The sequence below is a fragment of the Pelophylax lessonae genome (genome assembly GCF_965119305.1).
Source record: "Pelophylax lessonae genome assembly, chromosome: 8".
Taxonomy (NCBI): domain Eukaryota; kingdom Metazoa; phylum Chordata; class Amphibia; order Anura; family Ranidae; genus Pelophylax; species Pelophylax lessonae.
The window spans coordinates 139,330,023-139,354,913 of NC_138775.1; the positions used below are offsets into that span (position 1 = coordinate 139,330,023).

The 24,891-nt window shown below is 43.8% G+C and overlaps 1 protein-coding gene across 1 annotated transcript in view; it reads right to left on the bottom strand.

Moving 5' to 3' along the window:
• Positions 1 to 7,219: 7,219 nt before the first annotated feature.
• The window catches only part of XPNPEP3 (X-prolyl aminopeptidase 3), a 227,886-nt gene continuing 210,214 nt past the window's right edge, over positions 7,220 to 24,891 (bottom strand). Inside the window, exons 9-10 of the mRNA XM_082264767.1 lie at positions 11,310 to 11,430; positions 7,220 to 7,403 (exon numbers count right to left, since the gene is read on the bottom strand). Of these exons, the coding sequence (XP_082120893.1) occupies positions 7,237 to 7,403; positions 11,310 to 11,430 (288 nt within the window). The 3' untranslated portion in view covers positions 7,220 to 7,236. The remainder of the gene's footprint in view (positions 7,404 to 11,309; positions 11,431 to 24,891) is intronic.

Here is a 24,891-nt window from a genome sequence, read left to right on the forward strand (position 1 = left end):
GCTGGGGCCTGCACAGAGGTGGGCGGAGTATTGGAGGTGCAGACATCAGAGCAGAGTAGAGGGGTGACAGTTAGGAGGGGTAGAAGGGGACAAGGCAAGGAGGCTGATCCTGGGCTGGAGCACCCCAATAGATACGCCCCATTGCGTGATGTTGGGGAAACCAGTCAGGGACCAGCATTGCTGGAGCAGAGCGACGCCCCTAGCTGCCAGGGGAAGAACTCCTCCAGTGAGGCCGGGAGAAAGGGAAGACAGGTGCTGGTGGTAGGGGACTCAATTATTAGAAGGACAGACAGTGCAATCTGTCACAAAGACCGTGTGCGCGGAACAGTCTGTTGTTCACTGGGCGCTCGGGTTCGGCACATCGCGGATCGGGTGGACAGATTACTGGGTGGGGCTGGGGAAGACCCAGCTGTCATGGTACACGTGGGTACAAATGACATAGGCAGAGGAAGATGGAGAGTCCTAAACGATTTCAGGGACTTAGGCGCTAAGTTGAGGAGTAGGACCTCAAAAGGTAGTATTTTCAGAAATACTACCTGTACCTCGAGCCACACCAGAGAGGCAGCGGAAGATTAGGGAAGTTAACAAGTGGCTGAGGAGCTGGTGTAGTAAGGAGGGTTTTGGGTTCCTGGAGAACTGGGCCGACTTCTCAGTCGGCCACCAGCTCTATGGTAGGGACGGATTACACCTAAATGGGGAGGGTGCAGCCGTACTGGGTGAGAAGATGGCCGAAAAGTTAGAGGGGCTTTTAAACTAGGTGATGGGGGGAGGGTACAGATGTAGAATTAGCCAGTGGAAAGCAAGATCCAGAGGGCAGAAATGGGGACATTAGTGGTAGGGTGTTTGGAGCTCCTAAACCCAGGAGGGGTATGAGAAGAAATCACAAGAGCAGCCTAAAAACATCAAATGAGGATATTTGTAACCGATCACCGATAAACCGATTACGAGGCTTGTATACCAATGCCAGAAGCCTGGCTAACAAGATGGGAGAGCTGGAGCTGCTGATGTTTGAAGAAGACTTAGATTTTATGGGGATAACAGAGACTTGGTTTGACAGCTCTCATGACTGGATGGCGACCATTCAGGGGTATTTCCTTTATCGCAGAGATAGAGAAGGTAAAAAAGGGGGAGGGTATGTCTGTATATTAAGAACAGTATACAGGTAAATATGAGGGATGATATTAATAATGGAGCTATGGACGAGGCAGAATCCCTATGGGTAGAACTTCAAAGGGAAGGCACTGTGGGGAAAGTAATATTGGGCGTATGCTATAGGCCCCCCAACCTGAGGGAGGAGGGAGAGGCGGACCTCTTTTTACAAATAGGATTGGCAGCAAGGATGGGAAATGTCATTATAATGGGGGACTTTAATTATCCAGATATAGACTGGGCAGGAGAAACCGCGCATTCAGCCAAGGCTCGGCAGTTCCTAAATGTTTTGCAGGACAATTTCATGGGTCAGATGGTGAATGCACCGACAAGAAACAATGCGGTACTTGACCTACTGATTACCAACAATACAGACCTGCTCACGGATATAGAAATACGGGACAACTTAGGAAACAGTGACTATAGGTCAATTAGTTTCAGTATTAATTACAGTAATAGGAAACACAAGGGCAATATAAGGACACTGAATTTCAAAAGAGCCAATTTCCCAAAAATGCGCTCTCTGCTAGAAAATATCAAATGGGATAGAACCCTGGGAACAAAGAACACGGAGGAAAAATGGGAGTGCTTCAAAAGCATACTTAACAAAGGGATTGACCAGTGCATTCCAAAGGGAAATAAATTTAAAAGAGCAAAACTAAACCCTGGGTGGCTAAACTCCAACATAAAAATGCATATTAATGCTAAAGGAAAGGCCTTCAAAAAATACAAGACTGAGGGGTCATTGGCAGCATTCAAGCATTACAAAGAGTGTAATAAGAAATGTAAAGACGAAATCCGGGCGGCTAAAATAGAACACGAGAGACATATAGCGGAAGAGAGTAAAAAGAACCCCAAGAAATTCTTTAAGTATATAAACAGTAAGAAAGCGAGGCCAGAACACATTGGCCCCATAAAAGACGATAAGGGAGTTTTGGCCACAGGGGACAGGGAAAAGGCGGTAGCGTTAAATAAATTCTTCTCTTCAGTCTTCACAAAAGAATCGGGGGGCTACACTAACCCAGCTTGTAAGGCCAAACTAAACAACACACCTCAGGAAATACCGCCATGGCTAACAGAAGATAGACTTAGAACTAAACTAGAGATACTTAACATAAATAAATCACCGGGACCGGATGGCTTGCACCCGAGGGTTCTTAAAGAGCTCAGCCAGGTGATTGCCAGACCATTATTCTTGATCTTTAAGGATAGTTTACAGACGGGTATGGTGCCAGCTGATTGGAAAAAATGCCAATGTGGTACCAATATTTAAAAAGGGGCCGAGATATATCCCGGGTAACTTTAGGCCGGTCAGCCTAACATCAGTAGTCTGCAAGATTTTGGAGGGGATGTTAAGGGACCACATACAAGGCTTTAGAAATGAAAACGGTATTATTAGTAGTAATCAGCATGGATTCATGAAAAATCGTTCTTGCCAAACCAATCTATTAACCTTCTATGATGAAGTGAGCTGCCACCTAGATAAAGGAAAGCCCGTGGATTTGGTGTACCTGGACTTCGCAAAGGCCTTTGACACCGTTCCCCACAAACGCTTACTGTTCAAACTAAGGAAGGTAGGTAAGGACCATAAGGTGAGTACCTGGATAGAGAACTGGCTCCAGGGGAGGTTTCAAAGGGTGGGGATTAATGGGGAGTACTCAGATTGGGCGGGTGTGGAAAGCGGGGTCCCCCAGGGTTCTGTCCTGGGGCCAATCCTGTTTAATTTATTCATAAATGATCTAGAGGAGGGGATATCGAGCAAAATCTCAGTATTTGCGGATGATACTAAACTAAGCATGCCAATATCTTCTGGGCAGGATGTGGAAACCTTACAAGCGGACCTGAACAAAATTATGGGGTGGGCAACTACATGGCAGATGAGGTTAAATGTTGAAAAATGTAAAGTAATGCACCTGGGTGCCAGAAACCAAGCTACTCACTGGGGGGGGGGGGGGACCTCTGGGTGAGTCTAGGATGGAAAAGGACCTGGGGGTACTGGTGGTACTGGTAGACAACAGGTTTGGCATTGGCATGCAATGCCAAGCCGCTGCAAGAAAAGCCAATAGAATACTGGGATGTATAAAAAGGGGGATTCACTCCAGAAATAAAGAGATTATTCTCCCACTATACAGGACTCTGGTCCGGCCACAGCTGGAGTATGCTGTCCAGTTTTGGGCACCGGTCCTCAGGAAGGATGTGCTGGAACTGGAGAAAGTCCAGAGAAGGGCAACAAAAATAATTAGGGGAATGGAGGACATCAGCTATGAGGAAAGACTACAAGCACTGAATTTATTCTCTCTGGAGAAGAGACGATTGAGGGGGGATATGATATCAATGTACAAATATTGTACTGGAAACCCTAGCATATGGAAAAACCTATTCAGAGAAAGGAAATACAATAAGACGCGTGGCCACTCACTAAAACTAGAGGAAAGGCGGTTTAACCTTAAAATACGCAGGGGGTTCTTCACTGTAAGAGCAGTAAGGATGTGGAATTCTCTTCCGCAAACAGTTGTATCAGCAGGGAGCATTGATAGTTTCAAAAAACTATTAGATGGGCACCTTAAAGACGACAACATACAGGGGTATACAATGTGTGGTTAACAGTAGACACACACACACGCATCATAGGTTGAACTGGATGGACTGATGTCTTTTTTCAACCTCACTAACTATACTATACTAGATGTGAATATGCAAAATATATGTAAAGCTTAGCGTAAACTGATGGCGCTATATAACTACCTGTAATAAATAAACATTCCTATAGATGGCAAGCTAACAATTTCATGGGTCTGAATAGCCATTCAGATCCCCGTAGCACTTCTATTATGGATATTGGGGCCACGTCCCGCACGGGTTGGGGAAATTGCGAGGAGAATGCATGGCGGAGTTGCTGGTACCTAGTACCTAGTCCAGTGACAGCAAATAGTTTGTATAGTGTCCTGAGATGAAACTTGATTAGGTTTTATAACATATTAGAATCAAAAGTATGTTTTTTCCCTCTTTACACACCTATGTTATAATAAGGATTTTAAACCTGGAACTGAAGTAACCCCTTCTTGGAGATGGAAGCTTTCCAGACTAAAGGGCATTTTTATAAAACCGTTAATATGACATTCACTAAATATTTACAAATTTTGACCTGCAGTAAATAACTGGTAAATGTCATATTTACTGCTTTATTCACATGCTCCTAAGATTTGTGAGGCTACAATTCAATTTTTCTAATTCAAATATTTTGATTTTCATAAAGAAAATTAGTAAAAATAGGATCTTTGTACTTATCGTAAAATCTTTTTGCAGAAGACTGTTCAGAGGAGTCTGGCTCCATGGGCTACGTGGAAGTCCTGCAACTACCTGCTGCCAAAGTGAATAAGGAGAGGGGTAGGACTCCTCCAATCCATCTGTTGACCTCCTACTTTAAGGCAAGAGCACACTGTGTACACGTATAGCATTGCTAATTACACTGTGAAGGTCAGGGCCGAATAGACCATGTTCATCAAAGGCCAAGCTAGTCAAATGGAGGCAGTGCCACCATCCCAATGTGCACAGTCAAGAGTATAAGGCTCCAGAGGTTTTTTTTATCTGTTAAAGGAAACAGGAAGTCCACTTATTCTGACATGGTCTCTAAAGGTTAGCACTCCTTCCACCAATTTAGTGGTCTTCTTGTAAAGGTGAATTACTGGTCTATCTACAATGGGAACAGACCACCAGTTTTCAAATTCTCTCTCAAACGGAAGAAATCAGGGAACACTTTCAGGTGGGGTCCAGGACGCTTCAGGCAGGGCGCTTCTATTCAATATAGAGGAATGTACTGAACAGTGGATGTGTTAGGAAGTTATTTGCAGCTGTAGAGTCCCTAAAGACATAAGCAGGCTGACCCTCCAGATGCAGGGTAGAATGTACTGGATCAATAAGGTCTGACACAACCCTCTGTAAACCTGAGGTGATAGTAGGAGACTTCGGTGCCTCAAAAAAAAGTATCTTCAGAGGTATATTTTTGGAAGTCAGAGGTAGTGACAGGGCCCAAAGGGCTGGCCTGATCAAGGAGCAGGGGAGAGTCAGAGAAGGTATCTGCAAGGGATGACACCGGAGCATGCTTAAAACAAAGGCAGAATGCACAGGTGGCTGAGTACAGGCAGCCCTGAATGGACATAAAGTTCCCTGTGGACATTGGGAGGACAAGGCCCCACTTGATGGCGCTGAGGAAGACTCTGATGATGACGACCCTATAACAATAGCGGGTCCTAGATTCTAGCAACCTGCTGGCCAGCACCATTGAAAATGTAGACCAGGTAACGTATATATATATAAACAACAGGAAAAAGAAGAAAATAAGTGAACAGAAATATCTGTACCAATAAAGGGAAATCACAGTATGAAAAGCTTTATTATCATACGAATGAAACATAAAAAAGAAGAACAATTTGTCCCAAAAATACATTGAACTATAGTACAACAATGTAACAGCACTCCTTAAAGGACTACCTCACAAACCCTAAAACTACTAAAACACACCCCTATCCCCAGCCATCATCACCTTCAGTTTTGAAATATGCAATTTATTATATTATAAAAAACAAAGAAAGGTCCTAGTATAGGATCCCAATCTGAGCTAACCAAGGTCACAAATGGTATCTAAAGCAGCTGTTTTAACAGAAAATATATACACACATCTGTTTAAACTAGCTGTGAGGGAGGATGATGGCATTCTAGGCAGATTAGTCATTAAAAATGTAAGACAAGACCAATAGACAAATGGCTCAATGTGTATACTGGCTGGTGGCTGCTTCGTCAGAGAGAACTGTGACAGCCGGGCAACTAGCCTTTTAAGAATGTGGTCATTGTCTACATTTTTTCCCTATAGGTATATTTTATTTACTTAAAGGAAAAGTACAGTGTGATTTAATGATCCGAGAAATTGATCATTTATTGCAGTGGAATACCTATTTTATGGGGATGTAGGCCAGTTTTACACTTCTGTGTTGGGATAATGCTTATATAACATAAATTGCAATGCTATTCATTTTGAATGACTCCCCAGTGCACTAAGGCAGCACACTAAAATACGTGATGGTGATTTTAGGAACATTAGGATGTGTTGGCAGACGCTTTATTTTAAATGGGCTGCTAGCGCACTGCAACGCTAAGAGGTAAATGTTTGTTAATGCACTGAAAATGTTTGTTAGGTAGCAGGAGGTCATACCATGTACTTGTGTAATAAAATGTGTTGAGAGGGGGCCTGGGATAAGTTATAAAATTGACTATCTAGTATGTCATGTTAAGCCAGTGATTTATTGTTGGCTAAAATTGAATCAAATCAATGTTACCAGAATAACACTTATTTTTTAGGATAAATAGCAAATATGTTAAAGTGTAACTCCACTTTCATTGAAGAAAACTAGCAAATAGGAAAAAATAATATAGTGTATAAAAATGCAATACAAGCCATTTTGTAATTGAATGTTGTAAAAATGACCTTTCCTTTTCAATCTGCAGCACAGTCATTTTCTGTGAAATACAATGCAACATGGCAACCTGGAGGTGTTCAGTACACAAATGGTTTACAGCACGTCCACAAGAAATGTCATGTCCTGCTTTTGTGATTGGCATACTGATTTTCTCAGAAGTCTGCACTAAGATACAAGTCAGATTGTGGGCCTCCCCTGCAACAAAGATATCATTTTTGGTGAAATACTCCCACAGGGAAATCATGTCTAAATGGAGTGCAGTCCCTGCCACTTTCCTTATTAGAGCCCAGCAGGTGTAGTAGCTGGTTGATAAGTATTACATTACTTCCATATAGATTCACTCTACACGTGACCAAACAAACAGCTATTTCTTCAGAATAACAAAAAGTAGGAATCTATTACAAAGTTTGTTAAAATCCCTGCAATGTACATAGATCACCCAGAGGGGGATGATATTTTCTAAACAAAACTGGAGTTACTGTTTAAAATACATATCATACAGTTTTTCTATATCATAGGCATTTTTCAAGTTTAGGTGTATATATTAAGTGTGTGTGTGTGTACGTAATGTAAACACTTTGTGCATCACTACTTCTGTATCTTATTACTTGTATCATCGGCCTTGCCCACAAATTTGTTGTATTTCGTAGATTTCTTTAGGACACTGAGCAGAGAGAATAATGGGAGCCCCTTCTGTGATTACTACATCATCTTCAATGCGAATTCCTACACCTCTGTATTTTTCAGGAATCTCAGTGTCATTCAAAGGAATGTAAATACCTAAAATGAAAAAATTATTTCTTAATTCATTGTACATGTACATTTAATGTCATATCTTGTTGGTGACATTTTTCTTTTTTTTTTTCAACTTAAAGTGGTTTTAAAGCCTAAACATTTTTTACCCCAATGCATTCCTTGCATTAAGGTAAAAAATGTTTGTGTCAGCATTCCCCCTCACCCCATCCCTTTTACTTCCCTGAGCCCTCATTCGATCCAGCGCCGTGCACGTCTGCAGCTCTTCGCTCCCCTCACTTCCTGGTCTTGCTTGCTTTGCATCGGCTCCCAGTGCTATCAATCAAGTCAGTGACAAGGTAGCGGGGGGCATGGGAAACTTTCCATGGGGCACTGGACAGAGGGGAGGGACCAGGAGCGCCGGCCAGCGACCTAGAAAGAGGAGGTTCGCAGCCGCTCTGTGCAATTCTATTGCACAGAGCACGTAAGTATAGATGTGTTTGTTATTTATTTATTTTTTTAAATTGACCTTTTACAATCACTTTAATCTGATTTTTTTTTCTATTAAAAGCAGAATTTAAGGAACAAAATCATTCAGTGATGTGTTCCTTATGTTGTACATTTGCAACGTAGTCAACACCCAGGCCACACATAAAGATCTACTTCCATAATTTACCTGACAACTTTATGCACAAGTACATTCATGCAGTAAAAATCAAAGGACCCACATATGATGCATCTAGACCTATTCTGTTTAGAGAACTATGTGTATGTGTTACCACGCATTGTGGAATATGGTAATGCCTGTTGCACTAAGGCAGCCTATTCAAAATCAACAGGCTGTCAATCTGAGGCATTTAGTAAAAGGCATATCAAGTTATTTGAAATTGCAAATTTGTGGAAAATTAAGAAATTAAATAAAAAAACATTTTTTCCCCACATAATGTCACCAGTGCCGTACAGCATCATCATACGACTGGTGTGGCTGTGACAAGGGATACTGACTGATGAAAGTAAAAAAAGAAATTACACATTTTTTATTTCATTTTTTATTTTTTCTTACATTCTGTCATCAGAGTAGTTCATTTTTTACCATAGTGACACTGTACTACGCGGGGGGGGGGGGGGGGGGGATACCTTGTTATTGCTTTAACATTGATGATCACTGTATAAGCAATAGGTTTAGCTGTCATGAATGGGTTTTGAACAGCTTGCTTTTGATTGTGATCGGCTAAGTTAATCACATGGTACAGATAGCCAGGTACCATGTGATTGCTTTGAGCCAATCATAGATCACAGCAGTAAGGAAGCTGTTCATGATTGCAAAGCCAGTCATGACAGGTTTACATGTTTACAGATGTTCGCTTTAAAAATACTTAAAAATATTCATAATTGAGGTATTTTTTTGTACATTTTGTTTACTCTTAAAAAATATACAATATAAGATGATTATTGTCTTGGATGTTCAGGCAGAATGTATAAATATTATATATCTGTACGCCTATGATTGTTGTATCAGACACGTAGGCAGACTGTACGAACGTTATATGTTTATGTATTTATGCCAATTAAAATGCAGCAACCTCCTCATGTCCTGCATGTACTGTGTTTCCATTGTTGTAAGATACTACGGGATCGCCGTTATTGGGGACGCCTCTCGCGGAAGTGATTGGGCGGCGATGATCCACCCCTGATGGGTTGTTGGTGAGCGCTCGTCACTTCCGCCCGACCTCCCCTCTTCCGGCGGAGATGCGTTCCAGGAATGTCATCTCCGGTGCACCGTGTTCATCACCTAACACCTGCGCCGATTAGCGGCCGGTGTGTTTGGGGGTATTTAGGTCACTACACCACCACCGAATACAGTAGGATGGCAGGATACAGACAAAGACACGCACCAAAGTAAGAAAGTAAGCTCATGTCCTGAACTGGCGCCATTTTTTTATATGCTATGCTGAGACATACTTAAAAACCTTCCCACTTTGACTCTTTTTAAGTTGGGTATATTTATTTTGTCTCCTTCCTAGTGGCAAGGGTCCCTTTGAGGCCCATATGGGATATGGGATCATCTTTCCTTTTCCCCTCTTCTTGAGACAGACGTGTATTTTTCCAAGCGTTGTTACCCCATACCAACCATACCTAGGGTTACAAGCTACGTGTATGGCCTGTAAGTATCTAAATATATAATCTAATTTTGCGAACGAAATAGCCTGATAATTCTGCTTACCAAAACTTATATCTCAATTGATCTTTATCACAGATCATACATGAGAGACAGCTTGGTACCTCTGTCTCAGAATATTTGAACTGTCTGCCCTTTGATATATAAGAAAAATATAACAATCTTCGGAGCTGTGAATCTTCATCTTTACAGCCCATAAGGTAAATGCAAGTTTAAATTAACTCTAGATTTACGCCAGCCTGTTGCTCCATGACGTAAAGTATATATACTTCTTACAGCCAGGCTTAAACCCTTTGCCTGCTGGTTTAGGTGTCATCTGTCGCCCAGCCGTTACCTGTTTGAGATTAACTGGAACCGTAGGTGATTATGGGATAAATACTTATCTGCGATATTGCTCCTAGTTAGAGTAACTTTGAAAGCTTACACATCCTTTACTATTTTATAACACAGGTGGGTTCCTTTTTGCCCTCCACTGGCCGTTGATCCGCCATGGATGATACAGTATATTACCTTCAGGAGGTTGGTCGATGCATTACTTTTGACTCTTTTGGTTACCATATTGAGTAAATGCAAAAATGTAAACATATGATAATGTTTATTGGTTATTAATTGTATATTCTGCTTATTCTGTTAAGAGAGTACTTAATCGTCTGTGGTCCTGAAGAAGCGCAATGCGAAACGCGTCGATCTTTCAAGACCAGTACAACACACGTACCTCTTGTAACAATTTATGTACAATGTTTGTATATCCATTTTGAACTTATATGGAGGCTCTTTCCCCATAAATAGTTTGGTTTTAATATGATGATGATGAAACGCGTCGACCTTTCCAGACCAGTACAACACACGTACCTCTTGTAACAATTTATGTACAATGTTTGTATATCCATTTTGAACTTATATGGAGGCTCTTTCCCCATAAATAGTTCGGTTTTAATATGATGTATTATGCACATATAATTTTTAGATTTTTTCTTTTATAAGAATGTTTTCAATAAAATATAACGTTTTTAATTAAACCATTTTGCCTGCTCAGTATGTGCCTCTAAAGTCCGCAGTTTCTTGTTGTGCAACTAATGTTGCACCAACTTTTTCTCTTTCTTTACCTTTACAATCACTTTAATGGTTTAGTGCTTTTTTTATTGCTTGTTTTTCTTGCAAATCAGTTTCATGTTTTTCTGTATTAGCTGTAAATACACTTGTTTTTAAAGTATGGTTATAAATGTACACATTGCTAACAGAACACATGGATACGTAACACCCTATACAGAGGAGTTTTGCTTATGTCAAGGCTCCTCTGTATACTGCCGCTTACATATATATTTGCAAATGCGCACAAACTAAACCCTCGGTTTTTAACATGAATTGTTAGACAGGGACAATTTGTTTTTTTGCAGCCTAACCGGTAAGTGTGCTGGGAAATGTTTTGTTTGTTACTGGCCAAATGACCATATGAAAACAGAAGAAACAAAAGTTAAAAAAGGAAGCTAATACAGCCAACCCATCTAAGAATTGGTCAGAAGCAATTAAATAAACGTTTGCTTTTGGGTTTAATACTGCTTTAATATGCATTTGGGCAACTCTATGGGTGGTCATCACCTTTTTGAACACATGCATATGAAAGAATACATCATTATCGGAACCTTTAGCTAAAAATCAAAGGTTTGGCAGTACAGCCATTGGTCTTTGTTATTGTGTGTATTTTAACATAAACATAAAACTATACAGTCTGTTCAAACCAGTTCTCCAGTGTTTGGTAGGAACACATATTTTACCTGGTTCTATTGTAATCACCATACCCGGCTGTAGAGATAGAGATCGAGATACATCAGGAGTATCATGTACATCCATGCCAAGATAATGTCCAACATGGTGTGGGCAGAGCCTTCGTGCAACCTAGAAAACAAAAAAAAATAAAAGAAAATAATAATAATAAAGAAAATAATGGGAAATTCAACATTTTAGCTGTCACTAGCACAATTGGTAAACCTTTTACACCTGTTCCAGTTAGAATTGTCCAAGAGGAGAATTCCTTTCACTTTAATTATAATTTCTCTAATTTCCTGTTAGTTGGAAAATTATATCATAAAGGTTAATACACTGTATGCCGTTAATCAGTACCAGATAGGTTATATATGAATGAACACTTGAGTTAGTCATGATAAAAATGTTTAAATAAAAAAAAAAAATGTTTAAATATACCAGAATTTTTTTAGATCATGGCATGCATAAGTGCAGCGCCCTCTTCTAGTTAGGATGCTAGGCTAAATCTAGTTTTTTTACATAGGTGATATGGCCCACATAGCCACAACTGTTAGAGATTTAGAGTTTAAATGATAAGTCTCTGAAATATATATAATGTAATGATGTTCATTTGAAGGTTATTTCATATGTCCCTTTGTCAAGGACAAAGAAGCCATTTTGCTATGTATGTATTTCTATTCTGAGTTTCTATGTTAGTATGTTGGGTAGGGTTATGTGTCAACTATAGATTAAAACCATATATGCAACAGTGGGTGTTACATTTATATTTAGAATTACTACCTTCTTGGGACACACTTTTTGCTGACATCGTGTTTACATACAGCAAAAAAGACAGCTATATCTATAGAATAAACAGAGAAGAGAAAACAACATCTTACACTCTAAAGACACTGAAAAAGCAACCGTGCTGAACGCTTTTTTCTCCTCAGTCTTTACACAGGAAAAGGAGTGGTACACTGACCATGACTGTATGGTTAGTAGTAATACACAGGACTTGCCGCTATGGCTAACAGAGGGTGAAATCAGGGGAAGGCTGGATAAAATTAACACAAATAAATCACCAGGCCCGGATGGCGTACATCCGAGAGTACTCAAAGAACTTGGTAAGACTATATCTAGACCACTGTTCCTGATCTTTGCTGACAGTTTTATGACAGAAAATGTACCAGGGGATTGGAGGAAAGCTAACGTGATACCGATATTCAAAAAAGGCCAGAGGCATGTCCCGGGAAATTATAGGCCTGTCAGTCTGACATCGATAGTATGTAAACTTCTGGAGGGGATGATAAGGGACTATATCGTAGAGTTTGCTAGACAACAACATCATCAGCAGTAATCAGCACGGGTTTACAAATGGGCGTTCTTGTCAAACCAATCTCTGAACATTCTACGAGGTGAGCTGTGAGCTAGATAGGGGGAGACCAGTGGATGTGGTGTACCTGGATTTCGCTAAGGCGTTTGATACAGTTTCCCACAAGCGCCTAATTTATATAATAAGGATTGCAGGCATCGACCGCAAGGTTTGCTCTTGGATACGGAACTGGCTAAAAGGACCTGTCCAAAGGGTGGTAATAAATAGCGCATACTCAGACTGGTCTGAGGTGGTAAGTGGGGTCCCCCAAGGCTCAGTCCTGGGACCAACCCTGTTCAATTTATTCATAAACAGCATTGAGGACGGGATCAGTAGTTCGATATCAGTTTTTGCAGATGACACAAAATTGGGCAGGGCAATAACTGCACGGCATAAGGCAGATATCCTACAGAATGACCTGGACAAAATAACAGAGTGGGCAACGACATGGCAAATGAGGTTTAATGTGGAGAAGTGTAAGGTTTTGCACTTGGGGACTAAAAACATAAAAGCACAATACACTTTAGGGGGGGGAACCTTTGGGGGAATCAAAAATGGAGAAAGATCTGGGAGTCTTGGTAGAGGATAGACTAAGCAATAGCAAGCAATGTCAAGCGGCAGCTGCCAAAGCCGGCACAATATTAGCATGCATAAAGAAAGGGATGTACACGATACATGCAGCAAAGAGCCCCGCTGGCCGCATTCTCGCCAGTAGAGGTCTGAGGCTGAGGGGTACATCTGGGCCAGATTTGCTGGTACCCGATACCTCTAGTCAGTAACTTATATATATTTTCTTGTGTTTTAGTTTCTAGTGAGCTGGTATGGGTCAGTTGGTATAGATGAGACAGCCGCTCCTCAGTGATCTCACACTGTAGGTCCAGTTTCCACCATTCCCTGATATAGCCCGGCTTGCGTTGTGGTGCGGTGGAAAGAAGTAGCTGATACGGGGCAGAAATCATATGTGGAATGGGTTCAGTAGCTGCCCACAGGCGTTCAAACGCTGTAAAGGCGGACCTGAATTGGAGGGATAGCTTTCGTATGAGAAAGAAGTTACGGAGCTGGCGGTATCTCCAGAGATCTAAGGGAAAGGAACCATATCGCTCCCTTAAAGGAGTCAAAAGGTATTAGGTTGCCGCTATGCATACATTTGCCTATGCTGACAATCCCATTCATCACCCAAGTGCCAAGATCAGTTAATCTTTCCTCCGGAGGAAACCAAGGAAAGCCTCTGATCGGGGCAGGAGCGACAGTGATGGTGCCAGGGAGAGGAAACGATTCAGTTTATCCCATACCTTAAGGGTGTGTATAGTTAAGGGTGATCCCCAGTCCGAGAGGCCCCTGTCGGCTGCATTGACCAAAGGGGCATAAGATAGGTTACTGCCAGCTAGCATTTTCTCCAAGGGGACCCACAATTTATAAGAAGTATGGAATCGTCAGTTCAGAATCCATTGAAGAGCAACCGCTTTGTAGTCATTTTCAATGTCCGGAATACCAAGACCTTTCAGCCTTTTAGGTCGTTTAACCACTTTACCACCGGAGGATTTTGCTGTCTTCCGTCCATGCCACTTTTTGCGATTCGGGGCTGTGCGACTCTAACTGACAATTGCGCGGTCGCGCGATGCTGTACCCAAACGAAATTTACGTCCTTTTTTCCCACAAACAGAGCTTTCTTTTGGTGGTATTTGATCACCTGTGCGATTTTTACTTTTTGCGCTATAAACAAAAAAAGAGCGTTTATTTTGAAAAAATAATATTTTTCACATTTTTTTTATATGAAATTCCCCCCCCCCCCCCAAAAAATGTAAAAATCTAAATTTTTTTTAATTTTTGGCCAATTTGTTTTTTGCTACATATTTTTGGTAAAAAAAATCACAATAAGCGTATTTTTATTGGTTTGCGCAAAAGTTATTGCGTTTACTAACAAAGGGAAAGATTTCTGTCATTTTTGGTGTTTTTTTTTTAACGCGTAATGGCGGCGATCTGCGATTTTTTTGCGGGACTGCGACATTGCGGCGGACAGATCGGACCCTTGACTGACATTTTTGACACTTTTGGGGGTACCAGTGACATTACTGCAGTAATCAGTGCTATATATATGCACTGTTACTGTAAAAATGACACTGGCAGGGAAGGGGATAATTTTATTGGAGAGGGAGGGGTTAATGTATGCCTGGTGCTTACTGACGTGTGGGAAGGAGGTGACAGAGTGACACAAGGACAGATCCAGGGTTCAGCTATGCTGAACCCTGCAATCTGACCCTGCCTGTCACTTCAGAGATCCGCCCGCTGTGTTTACACACAGCGGGCGGATCTCCAGACTCGATCCCCGACGATCGGGTAAGAGCAGCGGCGATCGCCGCTGCTCCTACCCTGGCCCGACTCCCGCTGTGACTGAAAACAGCGGGAACGAGCCACTTTGCTGCAGTAGCAGCAAAGTGAGCGGGGGTAAAGTGGTTAAACATCACCATGGCTACTCATGGTCTCTCCCCCCCCCCCTAGACATACCGTATAAACAGACTTTGGAGCTCAAGAAAGAAGCAGCCAGGTAGAGAAATCGACACTACCTGCAAGAGAAACAGGATCCTAGGTAGAATGGTCATCTTAAGTAGGTTAGTACGTCCCAGCCAAGTAAATGACACCTTGGACAACCATTGCAGGTCAGATCGAATTTTGGGGAGTAAGGGTATAAGGGGTATAATTGGTCGCATACGGGGATTCATATTGGTTAGGGAGCTGTATCCCTAGGTATGTCAGAGAGGTTTTTGCCCAAGTGAAGGGGAATGATCCACGTAGGGATTGTGACAGGTCAGGAGGTAAAGTGATTGCCAGTATCTCTGATTTTGCATAATTTATCTTAAAGTTAGACACCTGGCTAAAGACCTTTAGTTCCTCCATCAGGTTTGGCAACGAGACCAGGGGGATCGTAATATGGAACAGAATGTAATTTGCATAGGCTGAGAGTTTATGCTCCACTGAGCCCACCATGACGCCTCCAATATTTGGATCAGCCCTCACCCTACAGAGTAGAGGTTCCAGGGTAAGCACCAACAGGAGGGGCGACAGGGGGCATCCCTGTCTCGTGCCATTCCGGATAAGGAATCTGGCGGATAAGTTGCCATTCACCTTGCCCTGAGCTATGGGCGATGTGTATAAGGCAGCAATCCATTGGAGCATGCGGGGGCCAAGACCTAACTTCTCCAGGACCGCTGAGAGACTTGCCTTGATATTTCAAACGGGTTCTTTAGTGTCCCAATAACTCCTTAATCTGCTCTGAGATTTGGTTTCACATTTGACAACAAATCATATATGTTTGCACGATTATGTCAACGGTTTCATAGTTCTATTTTCGCCAAGCTCTAGCTCAAGTTTTGGATCCATTACAATAAGGTGATAAGGTGCTCAATAGGTTAATGACATTCTTATCCAGACTTCAGAAAAAAAGGAACATCAAGACATACTCTTTAATGTTTGTAGCTCATTAGAGGAGGTGGGATTAAAATGGATTTGAACAAAGTTCAGATCATGCAATCTGAAGTGAAGTTCTTGGGGGTTACAAGATCTGGCAATGGAAGAAACCTATGGAAAAGAGAATAAAAGCTAATCACGAGGTACTATTGCCTACTCCTGCAACTGCTCAAAGAAGGGTTTTGGGCCTTGTCAACTTTTCTCAAGAATTCATTGGAAACTTTGCAGAAACAGCTAAATCTCTTTATGAATTATTAAGGCTTACTGAAAACACAAGGCAGTCATTTTTAATAACAGGAGAAGCCCTGCAATTGTTTGAAGACCTAAAGAAATCCCTTATAAATTCAGTGTTTCTGATCAATGTTGATCCCTCTTATCCATTTTACATTCAAGTGTATGTGGGTGATGAGACAATTTCATCAGTACTTTGACAAAAATGGCCAAAATGGCTAGAAAAAGAGCAAGGTAACAGCAACACATGTCACAGTGGATTGGACTGTAGTCAGTGGAGGACTACCTCTGAAGTAAGGCACTCACTGCAACTACTGCAGTCAGTGAAAAACTGCTTGAAAAAGAGCAAGGCAACATCTACACATGTCACAGTGGATCATTGGACTGGAGTCAGTGAAGGACTACCTCTGCAGTAAGGCCCTCACTGCAACTACAGCAGTCAGTGCAAAACTGCTAGAAAAAAGCTAGGCAACAGCTAGACAGTGGATTGGAGTCACTCAGCAGACTACCTCTGCAGTAAGGCCCTCACTGCAACTACAGCAGCCAGTGCAAAACTGCTAGAAAAAAAGCTAAGCAACAGCTACAAAGTGGATTTGAGTCAGTGGACTACCTCTGCAGTATGGCACTCACTGCAACTACAGCAGTCAATGCAAAACTGCTAGAAAAAATATAGGCAACAGCTAGACAGTGGATTGGAGTCACTCAGTGGACAACCTCTGCAGTAGGGCACTCACTGCAACTACAGCAGTCAGTGCAAAACTGCTAGAGAAAAGCTAGGCAACATCTACACAGTGGATTGGAGTCAGTGGACTACCTCTGCAGTGGGGCACTCACTGCAACTACTGCAGTCAGTGCAAAACTGCTAGAAAAAAAGCTAGACAACAGCAAGACAGTGGATTGGAGTTGGACTGGAGTCAGGGGACTACTGCTGCAGTAGTGCACTCACTGCAATGATTTACTACAGTCAGTGCAAAACTGCTATAAAAAAAAAGCTAGGCAACAGCTACACAGTGGATTTGAGTGGACACTACTCTTTTCAATACTCCCAGTTAAGTAGAACAATATAATGCAGAAAGCAGAACATTTCAGCATGTCCATGGTCACCAGTTAAATGTCTTCTGTTTTGTTCATACAATGCTGCCACTCCATAAACATGCTCAGGAGGAGTGTAGGTCAGAGGAGCAGAGAGAGAGAGGTCTAGCATGGGAAGCAAGTCTTTGTAGCGTGCCTCATTTTTTCTCCACCACTGAAGAGGATGACTTCTTCTGTCAATTACTGCTTCTTTCAAATAGAGATGAAGTTCATTAGCGTAGTTTTACGCTATGGGATTTTCCCTTATCATTATTTATATGTGACCATCGGAGTTCTCATGCGGGTCAGCCTCACCGATAAGGGAGTGATTATTCCTACCGAATTGCTATCTACCAGTGCCATCCGGATTTGATATATGCAACTTTAATATCTTTATCTGGTAAGCAGGGAATTTTGGTGACGGTCCATACGGGAATCACAACTAAATTTAAGTGATCATTTACACCTGATTTACTTGCATGAATCTGGTAATTTGATTGCGATTATGGTGGTGGCTCTTCTCATTCCTTCCATTCATCTGTGATCTGTTTGATTGATTTGCCCATATATACTTACCTCTGGTAAGCTGCCTGTGATGGTGGTGGTGTCTATCAGCACTCTTTCCTTTGATTCACACGGGAGTTATTAGTATTTTTATACAGTATCACGCTATGTTTTTCTATATATTTTTTATTTCAATACCCACCAATTTGTACCTCTGAGTTGGATACCGTCGGTGAGGAATCCTCTGCAGATTTCCATCTGGCTTGGCTTCATATACCTAAGGCTCATCATACTGCTGCATCTGGTAAGCAGTATCTACACGCACTGTTTGCATCTGTGGAGTGTGAATGAAATTTTGGACTTTATTTTGTTTTTATTCATTTATTCAACACAAATTTTGGGACTTTTTTTGGGACATTCTTTTGACCTAATACTTATGGTCTTTATCACTTAGCGCAGCTTCCCCTATTTATTGTTTCTTTGATGTTTGTCGCATATTAAGTTGCTGCTTCCTTTTTTCTATAGATATTTAGCGCAGTTTTTTTCTTTCCTAGAGGGTGTCAAGGGCCCGGAGGGACACGAGTGCCTGTGGTTTTTGATGGATCAGGATAGGCTGCTTGTCCGCATCCCGGGAACTGGAACATGCAATGATGTATGGAAGAGGTGCAGCAAATAGCCAGGCAAGCACTCGGGTAGCTCTGAGAGACAAGGTTTGAGACAGAGTCAGAATAGTAGGAAAGCCAGGGTCATCAACGGGCGGTGCAGCAGGGTACCAAATCGTAAGCAGAGCCAAAGTCAGGGATGGAGCCGGGTCAGGTTTAGCAGAGAGGCAGAAGCAGAATCCAAGTCCAAGTTCAGAACACATCAGTTCAGCAACAGGGAAGCATACAGGTTTAATCAGGTCACAGGAAACAGCTGAAGATCAGTCAGCAAAGGAAACAGGATTTAACTTCCTTTAAATAGCCCATCTGGCGCCAGGTTTAGCAGAGAGGTCAGGTTTAGCAGAGAGGCAGAAGCAGAATCCAAGTCCAAGTTCAGAACACATCAGTTCAGCAACAGGGAAGCATACAGGTTTAATCAGGTCACAGGAAACAGCTGAAGATCAGTCAGCAAAGGAAACAGGATTGAACTTCCTTTAAATAGCCCATCTGGCGCCACGCCCATTAGTCATTCTTCTGGGAATAGCCTGCACACGGCCACGCCCAAGACGTCTCACAGGGATTCCCTGACACACTGTCTCGAAGTTGCGCAAGCATCACTCTTTGTTGATTCTCCATTCTTCAAGCATGCCTAGAAACATTTCTCTACTGTACTTAGTGTGGGATCCTTGCATCACTTTTGTATTCAACACCAATTTCCTTTTTGTCCATCCGCTGTCAATGAAGTGGCATGTAAGAATGATTAGTGACTCTGACTCTGTTTGTGACCAGCAGTCCATCGTGAATCAGAGTGAGTGTCAGATCACTTCTTGGTAGAGGCCGAAATGCTGAGAGGGCTTCCCTTGCAGCTCGGTGCGAATCACCCCTGGAAGTGGGACAGGAGGTGACGCGTCCCAAGGAGCACTGGATGCTTGTGGAGTGCAGGTAAAGGTTCACAAGGATATCCTGGAACAACTTGCAGGGCCTCCAGGGAATCAAGCAATGTGCAGGTAAAAGCCAGGCCGAGGGTTATACACAGGTATCAGTCCAAACAGGTCGCCAAGACAAGGGGATTGAGCAGAAGCAAGTCAGTTGAGCAAGCCGGGATCGGTACACTGGAAGTCAGGCAGAGGACAAGAGAGCAAGGATGGTCACACAAGCCGAGGGTCAAACACTGGAGCAGGATCGAAGGGTCAGACGAAGCCGTGGGTCAAAGCCAGGAGAGAGAGCAGACAGGTCAGAAACAAGCCGGGTCAAACTGGAATCCAGGAAGTAGCAATGCACAGGAAACAGGAAGAGCTGAAGACAATCCAGCAATCAGATGGGCTGAGCAGAGTCCTTTTATAGGCCAGTGAATTAGTCTATGGCCTGAGTCCATTGCAGCCATGGGAAGTACTGGCAAATTTGCCAGTTGCAGCACAGCCATTTCACTGACAATGAGTCTATGGCCTGAGTCCATTGCGGCCATTGGAAGTACTGGCGGAGTTGCCAGTTGCAGCATGGCCGTTTCTCTGACAGTGCCCCCCCCCCAAGGGGCAGCCTCCGGATGCCCAACCGGGCCAATCTTTCCGGGAATCTCCTGTGGAATTCCTGTACCAGCCTGGGGGCATGCAGGTTACTAGCGGGTTCCCAGGAATTGTCTTCAGTGGGGTAACCTTTCCATTTAATAATATACTGTATGAGCTCACCCCTTCTTCGACAATCCAGAATGGTTTCCACTTCATATTCAGGTTCACCCTCCACTGAAACTGGAGGTGGAGGCAATTCTTCCCTCCCTGGGAAAGGGCTAGAAATTGCAGGCTTAAGCAGGGAAACATGGAATACAGGATGGATCTTGTATGAATTAGGTAAAGCCAGTTCAAAAGCCACAGGGTTTATCATCCTTTTGATTCTAAAAGGCCCAATAAACCTTGGTCCCAACTTTTTAGAAGGGCAAGATAGTCGTAGGTTGTTTGAGGAGAGCCACACCTTATCCCCGACCTTATACATAGGATTTTCCTTTTTCTTGCGGTCATAAAATTTCTTGTACTGCTGTTGGGCTTTGGATATGAAGTCCTGTAGCACCCGGTAGTTATCCCTGATAGCCATTATCCGGTCTTGCACTGCAGGAACTGATGTTTCTGAGAAAGCACTGGGCAAAAAAGAAGGATGGAACCCGTAATTCACCCAGAACGGGGTCTGGTTGGTTGCAGAATGCAGGGCGTTATTATACGCGAATTCCGCGCACGGAAGTAAAGAGACCCAGTTATCTTGGGAGCAAGTGCAAAAGCAACGTAGGTATTGTTCAAGGGTCTGGTTGGTCCTTTCCGTTTGACCATTACTCTGCGGGTGGTAGGCTGATGATAGGCATATCTTAATGGACAAGGATTTGCAAAGCTCTTTCCAGAATTTGGAAGTGAATTGGACGCCTCTGTCCGATACTATACTGTCCAGGAGACCGTGTAGCCTGACCACTTCTTTAATAAACATGTTAGCTGTTTCCACGGCAGAAGGTGTGCCAATCATAGGCAAAAAGTGCGCCATCTTCGAGAGACGGTCCACCACCACCAGGACAGTAGTGAAACCTTCTGAAGGTGGTAATTCCACTATAAAATCCATGGAAAGTTGCTTCCAGGGCTGTTCCGGGATGGGCAATGGCCTTAACAGGCCCCAGCACTTGGTCTTAGCCCCCTTGTTACGCTGACACGTAATACAAGAACCCACATAGGATTTACAGTCCCGAACTAAATTGGGCCACCAAAAGTGGCGCTGAATGAGTTCACATGTCTTCCTGACCCCGAAGTGCCCGGCAAGCTTGTGATCATGCAAAGTCTTTAGGACCTGTAGTCTGATCTGTGAAGGAACAAAAATCCTTTCTTGGAACCACAAGAATCCCCCGCGTTTTTCCAAGGAAGAGGTCCCAGGCTCGAGACATTGAACTGAGGCTTGCTTAATTGCTGATTGCAGATCCGTTTGAATAAGCAAAAAATTTTGAGCCGAGAGGATGGTGTTAGGTTCGGCTGTGTTTGGGGTATCTGGAAACATTCTGGACAAGGCGTCTGCTTTTCCGTTCTTGGACCCTGGCCTGTAAGTAAGATGAAAATTAAACCGGGAAAAGCACAAGGCCCATCGAGCTTGACGGGGTCTCAGGCGTCTTGCTGTCCTGAGGTATTCCAGGTTTTTGTGGTCTGTGAATATTAAAATGGGATGAGTAGCCCCTTCAAGCAAGTATCTCCACTCTTCCAAGGCACATTTGATGGCCAAGAGTTCCCGATCCCCTACGTCATAGTTTCTCTCCGGAGGTGTCATCTTCCGGGAAAAGAAAGCCACAGGGTGCAGAAGAGTCTTCGGGCCTTGTCTTTGAGATAAGATTGCTCCGGTGGCTATTTCTGAAGCATCCACTTCAAGCACATAAGGTAGGGTTGGATCAGGATGCTGGAGAATAGGTGCTGAGGTGAACAACGTCTTCAGTTTGTCAAAGGCCGTTTGAGCTTCCTGTGACCAATGGAAACGGACCTGTTGGCGGGTCAATTGGGTAATGGGGGAGATAATCATAGAGAACCCCTTCACGAACCTCCGATAGAAGTTAGCAAACCCCACAAAGCGTTGAACTCCTTTCTTATCACAGGGGGCTGGCCAATCGAGAATTGACTGCACTTTCTGTGGATCCATGGAAATGCCGTTTGTTGAGATAATGAGACCCAGGAATTGAATGGAGTCTTTCTCGAATTCGCATTTCTCTGGTTTCACATAAAGTCCGTGTTTCTTTAAAGTAGATAGTACCTTTTTAACATGGGTCCGGTGGAGTTCCAGAGTGGAGGAAAAAATGAGTATGTCATCTAGGTAGACAATCAGAAAGAGATCCAGGAATTCCCTAAAAATGTCATTAACTAGATGTTGGAAGGTAGCAGGGGCGTTACACAGCCCGAAAGGCATGACCAGGTATTCAAAATGGCCAAACCGCGTTCTGAACGCCGTCTTCCACTCATCTCCTTTCCTAATGCGAACAAGGTTGTAAGCTCCACGGAGATCCAATTTGGTAAAGATCCGAGCTGCCCGGAAACGTTGAAACAGTTCTGGGATAAGAGGTAGAGGATACCGGTTTTTAATAGTAATTTTATTAAGCTCCCGGTAATCTACACAAGGTCTTAGTGTGCCATCCTTTTTTTCGACAAAGAATATCCCGGCCCCTGCTGGTGAGGAGGAGGGGCGGATAAAACCCTTTTCCAAATTTTCGTTAATATAAATCCGGAGGGTTTCCAGCTCCTTCTCAGATAACGGGAATATCCTTCCGAAAGGAATCTCGGCTCCAGGCAGAAGTTCTACAGGGCAATCATAAGGCCTGTGAGGAGGCAGAGCTTCAGCCTTTTTCTTATCAAATACGTCCATGAATTCCTCATAAACTGCGGGGACATTTTCCGGGAGATCATGTACTGGTTGGACGGCCAGGCAAGCAGCAGAAGTATCAGATCCAGGTAGGAAACAATGGTTCAGGCAGTAATTAGACGTGAAGGAGATCCTTCTCTTAACCCAATCAATCTGTGGGTTGTGGGCCTGTAGCCAGGGAAGTCCTAAAATAATGGGAAACATTGGTGAGGAAAGGACGTCAAATCGGAGGAATTCCTGGTGAAGAGAATCTGTCGTGGTGAAGATGGGGCACGTCTCTTCAGTAACAGGCCCGGAACTGGGCAAAGAACCATCAGCCAGAAGAATATGGAGTCGCTGTTCCTTAGCTTGCATGGGGACACACAGTCTTTGAGCTAAAGAACGGTCCAGAAAGCAACTACATGCCCCAGAATCAACGATCGCCAGAAGCCGAATCTTCTTTTCTGCTACCTGTAGGGAGACAGGGAGAATAAGATGAGTAGGGGATGACCCAGCGACTTGACAGTTCAGCAGAGGCCGTGAATAGGACTTACTGGGTCTCACAGGACAATTGCGTAGGAAGTGGCCAGATTCCCCACAATAAAGGCAGAGGTTAGCTTGACGGCGACGTTGTCTTTCCTCGGGGGTCAAGGCAGAACGGATTAGACCAATCTGCATGGGTTCTCCTTCTGATCCCCCGGAGACAGAAGGCCCAGGATGGGGTGAAGCAGCAAGTGGGACTTTCGGGAGAACCCAGGTAGGTCGGGCCCCTTGAAGGTGCTCTGAGCGTCTCTCCCGCAGGCGCCTGTCCAGTTGGATTGCCAGTGAGATTAGACCTTCCAAAGACGTAGGGGTTTCTACCCGAGCTAACTCGTCCTTAAGGGCTTCAGACAATCCGTGACGGTACTGGTACTTGAGTGCTGGCTCATTCCAGTCTGTATCCGCGGCCCATCTGCGGAAGTCAATGGTATAGTCCTCTACAGGACGTTTATTTTGTTGTAAGGCATGTAGGGCTGATTCAGCCGTAACAGTCCGTTGGGGGTCCTCATATAACTGGGCCATGGCCTGGAAGAAGGAGTCTACAGAGTTCAATGAGGGGCTCTTTTGCTCAAGGAGGTTATGGGCCCAGGTCTGGGGTTCTTCTGACAACAGAGAAATTATGAATCCTACTTTGACAGTCTCTGAAGAGAAGGTTCTGGGCTGAAGGGCTAAATACAAGAGACATGCATTCTTAAAGGATCTGAACCTTCTCCGTTCCCCACGGAAGCGTTCGGGTGTAGGTACCCTGGGTTCAGGTGGGAAAACCATGGCTGCCTGCGCAGGGCCGGCTGGTCCTTGCTGAGTGGAGGTGCCCCCGGAGCTAGCGGGCGTTTGATTGGGGTCGGAAGGAGAGGGTGCGCCAGCTAGGTTCAACACTCGACCCTCTAGTTGAAAATAACCGTCCTGCAGTCTCTGGACCGCCTGTGTTAAAGAGGAGACTTGCTGACAAAGAGCCTCGAGCTGGGAAGCACCTCTGTCGGCCTCTGACATGGCTGGATTGTACTGTCAGATCACTTCTTGGTAGAGGCCGAAATGCTGAGAGGGCTTCCCTTGCAGCTCGGTGCGAATCACCCCTGGAAGTGGGACAGGAGGTGACGCGTCCCAAGGAGCACTGGATGCTTGTGGAGTGCAGGTAAAGGTTCACAAGGATATCCTGGAACAACTTGCAGGGCCTCCAGGGAATCAAGCAATGTGCAGGTAAAAGCCAGGCCGAGGGTCATACACAGGTATCAGTCCAAACAGGTCGCCAAGACAAGGGGATTGAGCAGAAGCAAGTCCGTTGAGCAAGCCGGGATCGGTACACTGGAAGTCAGGCAGAGGACAAGAGAGCAAGGATGGTCACACAAGCCGAGGGTCAAACACTGGAGCAGGATCGAAGGGTCAGACGAAGCCGTGGGTCAAAGCCAGGAGAGAGAGCAGACAGGTCAGAAACAAGCCGGGTCAAACTGG